Consider the following 15,818-nt stretch of genomic DNA (forward strand, 5'->3'; position numbering starts at 1 on the left):
ATATATATATATATATATATATATATATATATATATATATATATAGATAGATAGATAGATAGATAGATAGATAGATAGATAGGTTAGCATATAATATATATATACACAAATGTTTTTTTTTTTTTTTTTTTTCCCCAAACCTTCTAGGGACCTGTAGTAGCATAGCATTCAACGGAACAAAAAATTTAGTTTAACAAAAAAGGGAATAACTTTTCTGACTGTCCCTTACTTCTTTTTTGTTTTAAAGTTTTGGTTAGCATAAAGAGAGAGAAACAAACGCTGTGGACTTAACCCCATCTTGCCAGCTGAAGACATCGTACGCATTTTAATTTCCTTCAGCCTCCCACATTCTACACCTTTACCTACTTGCCTTTTTTTCAAAAATTCCAAACCCCTGATTAAAAAGGAAAGTTTCTAAAATGTAAAGAAGCATACTGTACACATTTGAGACAGGACAGTTTTTTTAAATTAGCGCTAAAACTGAAAACAATGAATATGCAAATTAAGCGCGATTCATACATTTTATCGTGCGGACTCATGCCTCTGACGTGGTAGGACTAGGGTGGATCTCTCCCAGGAGGTACAGGGCGTGGGCATTTTGTATTATACGTTAGCAGGAAGCTGCTTGTGCGATATCTCCAATGTCTGCTGGTTTGCATTCCAACTGAGTCCTCAGTTACTTAACTAGACCCTTAATTGAACTGAGCATTTGCTTAATTAGACTTTTTTTTAATTGTGTTCAGCTCAGTTGCAGAGTTCAAGTTACTTATAAAATATTATAGCAAGCTTGAAATCTGCAACCGTTTAAGAGCTGAAAACAATTTAAAAAGGTCTAATTAAGCAAATTGTCAGTTCAGTTAAGGGTCTTGTTAAGTAACTGAGAGCTCAGTTGGAATGAAAACCAGCAGACACGGGATCTCCAGGACCATGGTTGGGAACCACTGCTCCAGGAGCTAAGTCATCACAGAGAGAAAAGCACAGTACCATCAGCCTATTTTTGCGCACTGTTTCTTTTAATTCAATGTATTTCTTTCAGATAGACAAGATTAATCAAGCAATGATTTTTTTAATCGATCAAAGCCCACAGGTGTGATTAATGGATTGATACCTTTTCTCTAAATCTGCCTTTACCAAGAAGCAGAATTGTACCCCATCCATAGTTCCCTGCTTTAATGGGGACTACCTTGGTGTTCAGGCACCTTTCCAAGGAACTGCAGCAGCATGGGACAAAAGCATGCATATTTAAACTAGTAGCTATAAATGTAGCAGTGCTTTAGACACTGTTGTTAGTTACAAATACATTAGAGTCTTGATCATTGCGACAAACGTTTTGGTCAAACTGACACCATTAGAATAACAAGAGTCAGTTTTTCAAACAGAAGGAAATATTGACTATATTTAATAGTCTGTCAATATTTGAATGTTATTTGTTTACAAAACATGAATAGCGTTGTGATGTTTCAACCCATTGTCTCTTTGCCTTTCATGAAGGATTCACAGCAGACAGCTTGTTTGAAAATGGTTTTATGTGGTAAGCTTTTATCAAGCCATGCAGCTGTTTATCTTACCGCTGCCTTTCAGCTAAACTTTTTGACCCACAACTGGGAATATTTGAATTGCCAACAAACTGTCTTTGTTTAGGAAAGCTATTGTACAGCACTGAATTCATAGTTTCAGAACTGAAGTTACCTTGAGATGTTTCTGTTTGGATTTTATAGTTGACCACTAGTTTCCTTATAATTTGAAACTGTGCCAACTGTGATTAGTAAATGGAAAATCTCTATACAAAATCACACTTCAGATGTGCAGGTGCTCTAACTCCAGTTGAACGTGAAGGGCCCTATCTGCACTGATTGAAATCCATCCAGCAACTCGAACATCCCTATATCGCCATGAGAATGTGGACAATCATTTTTTTTTAATGTGGCACTGGCTTGCAATGCATACAGCAGTTCCGATATATATTAATTATTTGTGTAACATTTTAACCCCCTATTCTCTGGCCCCTTTGTTTTGGAAAATTTATTTTCCAAAGGCTGTGTTACAAAAAATAATGCAATAACCTTAACTGGGTTAAATTTAAAGGTTACTGATTAGGAGAGTGATGTGCTGTGTACTTCCCCTCCTCCTAAACCTCAAAACCTTCATAGCTCCCTTCAAGGCAGACACCGGGAAGGAAAAGTCAGACTGGCTCAGCAGTGTCAATGTTTAACAAGGTGTGGATGTGGTTGTGCAAACTGATAATAGAAAATTCATGAAAGGAGATTGTTTGTAAACACAAGGAATATTGATATCATTTGCAGTAGCTCCACAGGTCAAATGTAAAAGATGTCATGTCCTGTTTCATCACTCTATGAAGCTAAAATTTCATAGTATTTTGTGGTTATCATATCTTTGATTTCAGACCAAAACAGGATGATTTTACATATACAAATGTTACACCAGACATGCTATTGAGTGCCTCTGCTAATATATGAACTTGATCATTTCTTTCAGGTTGGGGGTCTTCATATTGGCTAGAGTTGCGTTGAGTCCAGTCCACGTTCCAGATCATTTTAATGCCACCAAGGCAAAGACTATTTTGGTCCAAAGGTTACTAAAGAATTGGCTGTTCGGGTTTGTCCAATGAGAGTGAAATACACAATAAAATACAAGACAGATGCCCCGTCCAACAGTAGTCATCCTAACCTGCTCACATGGCCACTGCATATTGGAGTTTGAAACCCTTTGTCCTGTTGTCAGATTTCTAAAGAAAGTGTGGCGTCATATCAGTGAGATAGCCTCAACAAACACATCCAGCTTGTCGGGACCAGATAACAACCCGATAAGAGCTAGATTACTTCTTTGCAATAGCCACCTGAGGAAAATCAGCTGAGCTAGATCACCTTTGTGCAGACTTCCCAGGCTGGGCCTTGTCCCCAGGGTTCTGTAGTTTGGTAACATTGCTTTGGTTAGCGGTTCAAAAGAACCTGTGAAAAATGTATGAACAATCTTAAAATATGTTTTTCATGCCAGGTCTTAAGATCCTAATGATTCGATATCAACAGCATGGCTAATTACCCCATTCCATAGGCTCACGCCTCTCTGTGGAAAGAATAGTCTCTTACTAGTGTTAACCTTGTCAACTTGTTTAAGATTTCATAGACTTCAATCAAGTCCCCTGTTCTTTTTTTAAAACAAATCACAACAGGAACAGAGGGCATTCCTTTCTCTTCAGTTCTCCTGAGTGGTGAGGCGTCATTTGATTTGGGGAATTTAAAATTGTGTAGAAAAAAAAGAGAAAAATAAAGCCCTTTGGTGATTGAAGACTGTTATCCACCAGTGGTAGGTACTGTATTAAATCCAAAATGATCAATAACTGGGCTCCTGGAATTTCTATTAGGAAAAGCAACTGACACAGACGATGATGGTTCTCAGTTTTTCAGTTGTTATAAATTGACCTGGTAAATGAATCCACTGATTTTATAAAAAAGAAAATAGATTCCTACTTGACCTTCTTATCTGAAATTACTTTTACACCACTCAGTGTCCATTTGTGCCCTCGCGTCTTATCTGTGCTCAATTAGTAATCGAGTATGCATTATCTATACCATTTGTCCCCAGCTTACTTGCCTCCTTCTAGTCTTGAGACACTTTTATAATGTGTCCTCATGACTCACACCATAGTGCAGTGGTTCTCAAACCAGTCCTGAGGACCCCCTGTGTCTTCTGGTTTTCATTCCAACTGAGCCCTTAATTGAACAGACAATTTGCTTAATTAGACCTTTTAATTGTTTTCAGCTGTAACAGTTGCATATTTCAAGAAACTTGAACTCTGCAGCTGTTTAAGAGCTGAACACAATTAAAAAGGGGCACAGGGTCTTCTGGTTTTCATTCCAATTTAAGCTCTCAATTAACTTAATTCATCTACTTATTTGTTCAATTGGAGATATTTAATATTTTTAAGGTCTTTTAGCGTTGGTGATTTCAAAAATGCACTTTTGTTAAGGTAAAACATTTTGAGGCCTGGATAAGAAGTGTTACTCAAATAATTAGACCAGTTAAGTAATTGAGAGCTCGGGTGGAACGAAAGCCAGAAGACACTGCGGCCCACCAGGAACTGAGTCTGACACCCTGGTCTCACTGGACCATTGCTAAATCAGTTGATTTCCGTCAGGGGTACACATTAACAGCAAAGTCTGTTCTACAGAATGACCCATAAGATTTGTCTCTTTTGAGAGACAGGTCATTTGTCTTGAAAACGGAAGCATCTGACAAACCAGCCCCAGCTGCTATTCCTCTAGCAAAGTCTTGCCAATTTATACTATAAATCGTGACATTTGTTTTGCCAGAATGAATCAGTTATGGGAGTGTGAGGGACAGCCTATGTACACAGAAGCGTATGTTTACTCATACTGCACATTGTATGCATTTCTGATTGTCTTGTCACAGAGAAGTTCCAGGAATAGTGTGTTTGTGGATTCTGACATTTTTACAGTGTTTTCTGCATTTAGAGTTCTCGGTTTTTGTGCCAGTAAGTTTAACTTTTTAACAGATTACCTGATCAAGGTACAGTGTGATGAAATAGACTTTTACCAGCACAAAAACAGCACCTTACTTCCCCCAGCTGAGTTGTATTTACGAAATGCTCTGTAGAGCAAAGTTCACAGCCCAGTGGCAATGTGCCAGGCAACATTGCTCCCCTGTCCAGTGTCAGCCTCTCCTGATCATCACAAAGTTTCCTTCCATGTCACCAGGGTACTCCAGGACACCACTGGAGAGATACTCTGCTCTTTGAAGGTTTACGCTTGTAATTTTCCTCCATAAAACCTGTATGACACACAATCATAACTACAGGTCAAATTAGGATAAGCTTTGTCAGTGTTGGCATTTGTACTATATGGGTTTATTCTGATGTTGAGTGGATGCAGAAATCAGCTATCATGTTAGTCTGCTTCATTCTTCATTTACTGCTGTTTAAACAAAATGTTAAGGTCTCCTCCCCTATTACAACAAAGGGTTAATGCAGCGATTGAGGGGCACTGAGACAGGGTGAGTAAAACTGAGGGATTGGGAGACACTGTGGCCCTGTGGTTAGAGCTGAAGCACGGGGAGATCGTGGCCTGGCGTTCAGAGCTGAGTGACTTCGCGAGAGTCTACTGTTATATATATAGGAGATAGAACAAAGTGCATGCATAGGAAGACAGGGGATTGTTTTCAGATCCAGTTTTACATAACGTGGTTCCTCTGTTGTTTTTGTATTTCTCATGTAAACCCAAAAGGTTAATAAGAAATCTTTTACATGCTTATTGGACTGCAAATGTTAGCCGAAACGTTTGTCTGCATTTTATCCCCAGATTTATACAGAACAAGAATGGTGTTTTTGCATTGCACAATGCTAGTGAAATGCATGAACAGTTAGATATCAAAACCCTCGACAATTATAATATAGAGGAGAGGACTGATCGTCTGAAAAGCAAAACTAAGAAAAATGAGGTGGGGTCTTTTAGTAGTACCGGTCAATACTCTTTCCAGTGCTGAGTGCACCAAACTGCCCCTATTACATATAACAGGAGTCATGTCAAAACAAGCAGATATTAGCAAGACAAATTTGTACACAAAACTTGGTTCTCTTTCCCTAAGTCTCAGGTGGCGTCTTATTTTACTCAGGAAGTCAACTTATAGTGTGGCTGGAAGAGTACGTTTTTCTGAAACAACTAGCTGCAAAACCCACGCTCGGTTTTATTGGTATGTTATAAAATAGATACTATGTAGCACTCATAACACCTTCATAAAGGCTACGTAACCTATCCTTCAGAATCACTTTGAAAATGGACAGAACATGCATATCATTGTCATTTTTGTATTTTAATGACCTCTAGCAAGCAGACTAATGGCCTGATTCGGAAAACAATACGTTAACTGTACAATCTTTTTCAAGGTCTGTTTTTATGAGTATAATACATTGATGAAAAAATGTAATTAAAAACTCTTGTAGTATTGATAAGTCTAAAGTTTGATGTTCTAGAAGCTGTTCTAGACTGCTGTTGAATTATTCAACTTTTAAAATAGTTCCCCGCAGACTGTTGTAATGTTTGCTGTGATGGTGTGAACCTCTTGCCAGGTCGTCATAATAAATAAGATTTTATTCTCTATTGACCCATCTGGATAAATAAAGGTCTTCATTGATTGATTGATTGAAACACACTTGGCCCACTTCATGAAATTGTAACATTGCATTGGCTAAGTCATCATCGTCACCAATATCAGCCTACTGGCATTGAAAAAGCAGTGCACTCAGTCTCAGAACATTCACCTACCAGATACAGTAGCCAAGGAGACAGGCAGAATGATGGAATCATGGTAGCGGCAGTTAGATACAAGTCAAGAAAGATCACATAGGAAAAAAAGAGAAAACAAGTAACCTACATTAAGATCCACAAGACATTTCATGCATAGGGTTTTTTTTAATGAAACTTGCGGACTGCCATATAAGGACTGAGGTCATTCCACTGTACAATGTGTGCTTTCCTTGATTTTGCAGGTTATTGTATCCCAAACCTCAAGAAAAGCTCAGCTCTACTTAAATGCAGGCAACTCTGTGTCTAAGACATGAATACTCTGTGCACAAAGCATGATGAATACTACTGTCAGACATTCAGATTTCATGCACAATCAGGAGCATACTGCCTATCCAAGACTGGCTCGTTTGAATGTGGTTTAGGAGCACGAATTGGCATTGCCCTTCTCCCCATTCCATTGACGTGATAACAGAGAGCAAAATTAACTTTCATAATTCTGAATGCCAAAAGACCAGAATGCCAGATCAGGCTTACAGTTCAGTGTATGCCACATGGTCAATAATGTATAACCTGCTTGTTGACAGATCCAGCAGCACTAAGGAAGCCCCAGCCAGACAGTAAAGCATTCTCAGTGCCTGTGTCTACAGCAGGCTCTCTCTTAGACTGGTAACCTTTGCAAAGGCAGTCATATAAACTTGTTTGTAGGCAAGTATACAACAGCACCTTGTATATAAAGGCCCAGTAATCTGTGGACTTTAGAACTGTCTCTCAGGCATCTAGTGATCAATGAGGAATATGTTCTTGCAGTGTGAGTTCTACAATGGATAGACCTCTTGGAGTGGAAAGGCTCAGAGGTGCTCATTGTATGTAGGGGGTGGTGGGGGGCAAGTGAGTGTCTTAACCACAGTGCAAAAGAGACGGGCCTGTTTGCATCTGAGATTTTAGCGTTTTTAACCTCATCTCACTGAAAGGGGGGGGGGGGGGTCACTGATCATTACAGTTACAATAGTAGAAATGGTTGAAAAAATAGGATAAAGTACCCAAAAAGAGTAGCTTTTTAGTGGAGTTGGCAGAGTGGGTAACAGGGGGGACCTACATGAGGGCATCTGAAAATTTCAGGCACAACCAACAAGAGCTAAGGATTATCTACAAATTGGCAATTTACAGGAGAAAAAAAAAAACAGAAAGAAAATCTATCCATTATAAATAATATTAAATATTGTGAGTAGGATGTAGGACAGTGCCAATACGAATATGCACTCCCTCTGCATGGGACTGTAGGCCTATACATCCATGCCAGTGTTTCTGAACGGGACGTTACATGCCGGGTATAATTACAGGGAGATAATCAAACAGATCCACAGAATATGGTACCCTTATGTAGCAGCAGGGGAAATCTTGAGGTGAAAATATTTGCAATCTGAATGTAAACAATTATTTTGTTTAGTTTTTTCTCAGTATCATATAATTTCCAGCGATTAGACTGACACTTCAATACTTATACACTTCTAAGCTAAATTTTACATTTGGCAACTAACAATGTTTTGCACCACTGTTTCTAAGTTTCAACAGAGATCCTGAACAGATTTCAAAAGGGCCTGATGGGAAGATGACCCAGACATGAAGCTCAAGTATATGCACAATCTAATCAGATTCAAACTACCTGTTCAAGGAATTTCCCAAATCCTCTATATATTCTGCATGTCAAGCAGTTTGGAGCTGGAATCTGATTGGGGGTTTTAAGCAGATTTAACTGCATCGGTTCAGAAGCTCTGATGCTTCCAAACCCAATAGATCTCGGATTCAAAACAATCATTTAAAAGAGGAATGATTCCTTGTCCATGTAAACATAGAGAGAGGATTGTTCTCTCCTTTAGAGGTCAGGCTGAAATCTAAGACAGTAATCTAGCCGCTTGATGCTTTTGCAGAAACACTATGATCAAAATCATAAAATGGAAGTAATATTACATGAGATGGAACATTGAGAAACTCCACCTCCCTCCTAAACCAGTCACTCCTGTCAAAGTGTATCTTTCAAATCTGTTCTCGAGCACTGCTAGGAAAGCAAACTGTATCCGTACAGCACATAAGTAACATAGAAATATTGCATCAGAAGAAAAAGTTACTTTTGTTTTTATACTGGGTGCACCAAGAAAAGAAAAAAAAAAGATTTCCCTGTTTACAAAGCACTGAAAAGTAAAAATATCTAGCAGTCCGTCTATAATCATAGCAGAGCAAAACTAAAGAAACTGCATACTAGACAAATGTTTTAAAGTAAACCCAATTTGCTAAAAACAGTGCTCCATTTAAATACCGTTTACATTTTCCAGCTATTCCATTACAGCTACCTTTTACTCCAGCTACTTCCATACTGTTGTTGCTGCAGTGAAATACAAACATATATATTTACATAAATAGAATGACCAGTCGATTTGGAACAGAAGAAAGCAAACCCCTTCGTAGCAGAGAGGAAGCCTACATGGGAGGGAAGGACTTGAGCGGACAGAAGCGTTCCCAGGGGAGCAGGTGCTCTGGAAGACAAGACTGCTGTAGAAAACGGAGCACAGGGTCGGTAAAGACGGCGAGAGAAAGAGGTGGCATTGCTCATGCAGGGCCTCTAGTCGCTAGAGACGTGGTTCGCGTTCACAAGGGTGTGCCAGCGCTCAATCTTCTTATCCTTGTTCTTCAGACACTCATACCAGTGCTTCAGGTACTCCCCCTTGGCTGTGATGCCCAGCTGGCATCCTCCTACACAGAGAGGCACAGAGATGATTACACTTAAAAATGTATCCTGTGTAGCTGCTTTATTAAGACCTGAATTTGACCTCGCCCTGGTTTGGGGCATGCTCCTGCTATACCCTGGGTTTATTGATTATTCTGGAATGCCGAGGCTAATTTGTTTTAGATAAAGTCCACCCAAAGTCAGTTTGTTGTGACCACAAAACAGCCCAGTTTTGTTTTATGATTTAGCCGGAACTGTGGTAGTAATTCTGTTTAAATCTGATTAAAATATAAAATTACAATATGTGTCGACTAGGGACGATTCAAGCCAGGATCCCAGATGTGAAAGGAATGTACTCACCTATATAATCATTGGATTTGCCAATATCATAATCCCACACTGAGATATCGAGAGACTTCTTAGCCAGGTCACTGTGTTTGATGTCATAGAAAAACTCCTGCAGCAAAACAAAGCGGTTTCATGGAAGACGTGAGGGTGCAGTGTGCTCTAACAGGTCAGATCAGCTTCTCATGTGGTAGCTACGCTTTACCGCGTGATTTCACGGTAGAAAGTTTGACCAACTGTGCAAGGAAAGAATTTACTACCTCATTGAACTCAGGATTCAAAGTCTTCTTCTTAATCTGGGTCTTGTTTTTAGCCTTCTTCCCCATGTCTGGCTTTAGCCAGCTGAAAGAAACAGGAGTGAAGTTCAGAAATCCCAGTGGCACAGTGTGCAGTCATTGTGTTTGACATGCCAGTGCTTAAATACGTGTGACACAGCCATCCCAGTTGTCCTGATTGCAGTTGCAATCTGAGAGACAAAAGCTGTGACTCAACTATCATGCTGTTATGCAACTCAGATAAATCTTTGCTACTACCCTTCTTATAACCAACTAATAAATAGCTAACCTCTCTAAGCATTTTACACTGTAAAGTTGGTCAAGTGAGAAGTCACTTGGATCAGCTCCTTGCATAACATTGCCTTTGCACAAAATGTAATTTCCAACCAGTTCCTAATAAAGTGGTACAATGTCATATACTCTATATAAGTGTCCATTACAGTGCATTTACCATGTTCTCAGCCTAAAGCATCATTACTTAGAGATGAGAATTACTGCTGATTGTTTTATTATGGCCTTTATAATAACAGAATAAAAAGTGAGCATACATTTTGACGAAGGGGTCCGAGTAGCCGTTGGCGTCCATGGCTGCCAGATGCACACAGCGGACGATGCCCACAATCAGCCTCCCCAGCTGGGTGCTGTACATGAGAGAGACCAGGATCCTTCCCCGCTCCTCCACCTCTCCACTGTGATCTGCCTGGGAGCACACAGACACACCATTACACCGTGCCCACAGCAGAATACAGCTCTAGGCACGCTATTAAACAGAAGAAAACAAAGCGAAGCAAGAAAAGACATCATTAGACCTTGTCTACACGCAGGCACAGAAACAATTACACTGGCCACGCTTTACAACAGGGGAGTCAGACAGACAGCCCAGCTGCCAGGTTAGGGCAGTTTTATCTGCCCTACAGCATTGATTCATTTATCATCTGGTATCATGGAAAATTAAATAAGTTATCATGAAATTCCTTCCCTTATGTGTACACCAGTGTTACTCAATTCTGGCCCTCAAGATTCATTCCAATCCTGTTCTGTATTCCAAGCAGGTTCTAAATGAGTTAGGTTCCTCTTAGCAGTTTCAATGAACTATTGTAGAACCTGCTTAGTTTCTTATAAGGCTGGACTTACCTCTTCCTCATAGAGAGCAATGCCACGTGAAGAGCCGACTGTTCCTCCACGTTTCATCTGGGGAAAGAAGAAGAGAGAGTCAGCCTCCAGAGCAGAAGACTGCTGAGACCCTCTCTATCAGTCCTACTCTCAATGGACCCATCCTGTAATCATCTAAACAGCACAGAATCTATATAGTGCCACGATTTAGGTACTTTGTGATCCAAGGTTGTGCAAACCAGCACGTTAAAATGCAATGTTACCACCATGAGAAAATATCACCTGGTTTAAAATTCGAATACAGGGCTACCACCACTTTTCTCTATAATGTCTACAATCCAATCTGCAACAGGTCAATAAACTGGGTTCAAACATCTTGGATATTGGGGTTCTTTTCTATAACCTCAGGTTTTACACCCTCCTCATTTGGATATGGCTCAGTGCTTCACTTCATCCTTCAAACGGGGTCTGACAGAGTTCCAATTCAATACGGTTTGGTTCTGTTCAGCTACATATGGAAACAAATGGGACTGATTTCAAATCTCTTTCAAATCAGTTCAGTTGACGGATGGAAACATAGCATAATAGTGCGTGGGAGTCTTCTTAGTGTGAGGTCAAATGGGGCCCTAAAACTCCTCCTAGTGACAGGACAGAGCCACAAAATGTCAAAAAGTGGGTACTTTTCAAGCAACTTTACTATTGCAAACCAGGCCATTAAAATATAGATTAAAAATGAAAACAGCCTCACAGGGATGACTCTCTCCAGACAGATGTTGAAGTTCTTCTTCTGGTTCAACTTCAGCTTCTTCAGGGGCATCCTGGTCTCTCCAATAAACTCATTGTGTCCAAATTTATCCTCGTCACACACAGAGATTCTGAAGCCACAAAGCAAGCAGGCTTTTAACACCCTTTCATCAGCTTGTGGTGTGGAGTGAGAGGGATGAGGAGAAGAATAAGATAGAGGGAAATGGGGGGGAGCAGAAAGGCAGAGAAGTCGTCGAAGAGGACAGTCGAAGGGCTGAGGCCTGTGGTTAAAATCTCATCCCTCCCAAATCCATTGCAGAATGTGGCTGGGTCTTAACTGATTACTTGATGGTCAATTAAGCCCAGACACATAATATCAAAGAGGAACCAGCTCCTTTGTTCCTGGCAGTAGTTAGTTTAGAGAAAGGACTGAGAGCACCAGGCTGTGCTTGCTGTTCTGCACCAAGATAGTCTTATCTAGGGTGTGTTTATTTGAATTTTTGTTCTGTTTAATTAATTGAAATCTCCTGTCCTCTGCTGTTCCTGCCACTTGCCTTGACCGCAATGCTACCCTACAACAAGAAGCAAGATAAATGCCTGTTTTCTGGTTTTATTTTGTTTTAAATGAGGCACCTTTTTTTAAGTCATGTGCTCAAGCGACTTTGTTTTATAAGCGTACACACCAGACAAAAATTAAGCTTGTCTTTTCTGTCCAAAGCCGTATACTTGGGCCCAGTAAGTGCCACTGCAGTTCAGCTTTCCTTACCTCAGTGTTTTTCTCTGCATGTCCTCGTCTGTGATCCCATGGTAAACCAGAGTCTCATTCCAGGTGGGATTGCGAGTGTTTCTCAGAGTCTTGGTGCGCAGCTTGTTTGACTGAAACACACAAGGCATGAGCCCTAAGGTTGCAATAGATACTGTCCAACTGCTGTAACACGTTCCACTATCCTCGTTAAAACATCAATTTTACGGTTCCCGTTATTGACAATAAAATCGTGTTTCAGAGAATAAACTAGAAGAAATGTCTAAGCTAAAATAAGATGTAGCCAGTAAGTAATTTAGGAAGGCCAGAATTTGTCCTGTATTGGAATTTGTCATGCCATCCACCCAGTACCACCCAAGTAACCCAGTCCCCAGTACAATGTTATTGATTTTAGACTGGGTTTACCTTACTGGCTCCGGGCAACAGGTGCAGTTTGACATAGGGGTCTGCCAGCCCATTGGAGTCCATGGGCTTTAATCCCTACAGAACACAGCACATACAAAGTCAGACATTGGCTTTTTATAGCATATTATTACTCTTATCTTGAACACAACTTTGTCTTTACCAGGCGATATCCAATGACAAGGCAGGAATATTTTAAAAGAATAAGAAATGTTTGGATAAATTAAGATAGTTAGACTTCGAGATGACACTGAAGTCCATCTAGGCTGTTTCTTACTAGATTTGTAACGTGTTTTTTTTTTTTTTTTTTTTTTTTTTTTTTTAAAATCAGTGAATTGTGAATTGTGAAATGGTTGCCTGAGAGCAAACAGAAGAAAAACAAACAAACAAAGCCTATAGTTCACATCAGGAGATATTGCATATGGGAAAACTGGCAGACAGCTGGCTCACCTTGGCTTTTATGATGGTGCAGTACAATGAACTGCTCTCCTGTTCATACAGCAGGCTGAATTCCAGCGCACCCAGAGTTGCTGCAATTGAAAACGAAACAGATGTTACACACGGGAACGCCATCAGCCAGAAGAGTGCTTCCCAGCCTCCGAAGGATTTTCCACTGACCAAAATATCTGTATTTATAATGCAAGCTATACCAGTATCAGTAGACTCGATGTTGAGGGCTATTGCATTTTTGTGCATCTTGTCAATTGTAATTGGCAACACGTGGTTATGTATAGCAGGGCTAGCCACCTGGGGCTGCATCCGGCTCACCAAATAATTTTTCCTTGGCCAGCAACAGTTAACAGATTATTTATTCTGCTGCATTATATCAATGTTTTTTCCTCAAACATTTTTTTGCTCTTATATAGGGTCTGGAGAGCCTTTTTCAATGTGGAAGACAACGTCAGTTGCCGTTCACTGACATTTGTGCATAGGCCACAAGTAGTCCTCAGACTGTAGGCTTGTACCAATAAGACCCTTCCCTTTGCAGGTTTGAGTAAGTAATTTAGGACCTGGTAGGAATAAAGTAGTAGACCTTAAGGGCCAGCGTTGTGCACCACTGCACAAAAGAAACAATTCTTCACACAGGTGATTGCAGTACTACTGTAAATATACATACAGTACGGTATATATTGTATTAAACAGTAAGTAGCTTCAATTTTGTAATCATTTTGAGTAGTTCAATGTTCTGCTGCTCCAATGTTCAGTTGAGAATTTTTTTCTAAATCCATCTGGCATTGAGCTTGTCTGGGAAGTCCTAATTGCTAGGAATAACAGCCCTCCTCATCCCATTGAATTCATGAGACAATGTCATTTTTCAGCTCTATCAGCTGGTTTCACAGACCCTGTTCAGCACTAGTCTTGGACTGCATGATCTAAAATAACATTAGTTAGTCTATGATTAGTGAACACATGGAACTAGAATTGAAAAGTCACATTGTGACATTGAGAAAATTGATAATAACTCAATAAAGCCACTCAGAATGATTGTAAATCAACATTTTCATCACGTGCACTGTCCTGTCCAAAGCCACTCACTGGTTTCGTCCGAGTCGTAGCTGTTGGCCTCTTCTTCATCCTCCTCAGGGGGAGGAGGAGGGGGCTGGTGCCGGGCTGGGGGGGCTTGTGCTAGGGGGGCTGAGACAGGGGTGTAGGGGGCCGACTGCCTCCTCTCCTCCTTGACCGGGGCGGCAGCTCTCTCGTCCCGCTGTGGCGTGATCAAATAGCCACTGTCCATCTGTCCCGGAGCCATGGGCTGACCTCCTGGCAAGCCAGGTCAAACTGGAGTTAGTGACCAGAGCAGCTAAGATTCACTGTCTGTGTTTGTTACATTAGTAGCTATGGGTTACACTACACTCAGCTGAAAAGGAGTGCTAACCAAAAAAGACTCTAGGTCTTACTAGAGCTAGTAATATTATCACTGGTCCTCCTTCCTATGAAGATCTTTTGCTTGTATGCTATACTTTAATTTGGAATATGCTAATATAAGACACTGCTATAGATGAAATGTTGCTTCTGCTTCCTAGTGCATCACTTCATGTGTTGCAGTGAGGTATTTCACTGGATTATATCCAGTGCCCCCTGATGGTCATTATTTCCATCCAACAGTTTCAACACTATACACTATACCAATGTTACGACTGTCTCCGGTAACACATCTCAGAAACTTCTCATGCTGGCAGGAATAGCTATCCCCAGGGTGTAGACATACCTTGCTTCTGTTCAGCGTATCGAGAAGGCGGGTTCTGAGCTACTCTGCCACCTGCAGCACACAAACAGAATGTCAAGCTGGTATCCCACAGGGAATGTACAGTACAGCACATGGTCCCATAACATGCATACTGTACCATCAAACATAATTGAAAGTTTATTATTATTGAGTTATACAAGTACAATAATATCAATTTTTAACAAAGGGATACAATGATTGGCTTTTTTGCAGTCATTGCTAAAGCTACGCCCCCAATCGCCAAAGAATGGTATGACCCTTCAGTGGGCAACTGAAAACAGACAGTGATTTATCAGATCCTTACCTGGCTGAGCCATTGCAGAGGGGGCTGCAGCTGGTCTGGAGGCCTGGACAGAGTTGGCTCGCTTTACAGCTAGAGGGCAGCATGGGTGGCAAAAGGGGGGTGAGAGGAGAGAGGTCAGAGCAGTGTTTTTATCGTTTGTGAGGGGTTCAGCCATGGTGTGGGATCTACTCCGTCTTCACCCTTCAGTCTTACCTGTCTGTAAAGCATTCTTACAGGGTAAAGAAAGACTGAGCTGTTAAAAGTCTTGCTTTTTTCATAAAGGTTAGATACAGTGGTAGTTACCATTCATACTGTTTCATTGGCAGGGTCCAGGCTGAAAGTCAGTGGCATTAATGCTGTAATCCTTGTGCATAACACAGAGGCACAGACTGCGTTCTCTCTAATCCAACACACTGAGCCAGTTGCACGCAGAAGTTTATTCTCTTTTAAAATGAATCGCTCTCAGTTACTGTCTTGTCTGAGATGCCCTTCTGTTCATGAAAATTAGACCCAGTGCTGATAACCAAGGGTCTGGCCTCCTTGATAGTGCTCAAGTTCTTTGCTTGCAACAATAGATTTCAAAAGCATGAACTGCTGCATGTTGGTATAATGTAAAAGTTATTGTAACTTATCAAAGTCAATCTTTCTTTTTTTTGCAAGATA

The 15,818-nt window shown here is 40.6% G+C and overlaps 1 protein-coding gene across 6 annotated transcripts in view; it reads right to left on the minus strand.

The window, feature by feature from the left end:
• Nucleotides 1–6,426: 6,426 nt before the first annotated feature.
• Nucleotides 6,427–15,818, minus strand: part of LOC121297386 (rabphilin-3A-like) — a 75,995-nt gene continuing 66,603 nt past the window's right edge. For all 6 annotated transcript variants that reach the window (XM_041223687.1, XM_041223690.1, XM_041223689.1 and 3 more), the window contains 12 exons: nt 15,177–15,245; nt 14,855–14,905; nt 14,182–14,406; nt 13,096–13,175; nt 12,649–12,723; nt 12,247–12,356; nt 11,485–11,611; nt 10,758–10,814; nt 10,172–10,323; nt 9,609–9,690; nt 9,364–9,460; nt 6,427–9,029 (listed from right to left, as the gene is read on the minus strand). In XM_041223687.1, the coding sequence (XP_041079621.1) occupies nt 8,899–9,029; nt 9,364–9,460; nt 9,609–9,690; nt 10,172–10,323; nt 10,758–10,814; nt 11,485–11,611; nt 12,247–12,356; nt 12,649–12,723; nt 13,096–13,175; nt 14,182–14,406; nt 14,855–14,905; nt 15,177–15,245 (1,256 nt within the window). In that variant the 3' untranslated portion in view covers nt 6,427–8,898. The remainder of the gene's footprint in view (nt 9,030–9,363; nt 9,461–9,608; nt 9,691–10,171; nt 10,324–10,757; nt 10,815–11,484; nt 11,612–12,246; nt 12,357–12,648; nt 12,724–13,095; nt 13,176–14,181; nt 14,407–14,854; nt 14,906–15,176; nt 15,246–15,818) is intronic.

Source organism: Polyodon spathula, chromosome 22 (assembly GCF_017654505.1).
Source record: "Polyodon spathula isolate WHYD16114869_AA chromosome 22, ASM1765450v1, whole genome shotgun sequence".
Taxonomy (NCBI): domain Eukaryota; kingdom Metazoa; phylum Chordata; class Actinopteri; order Acipenseriformes; family Polyodontidae; genus Polyodon; species Polyodon spathula.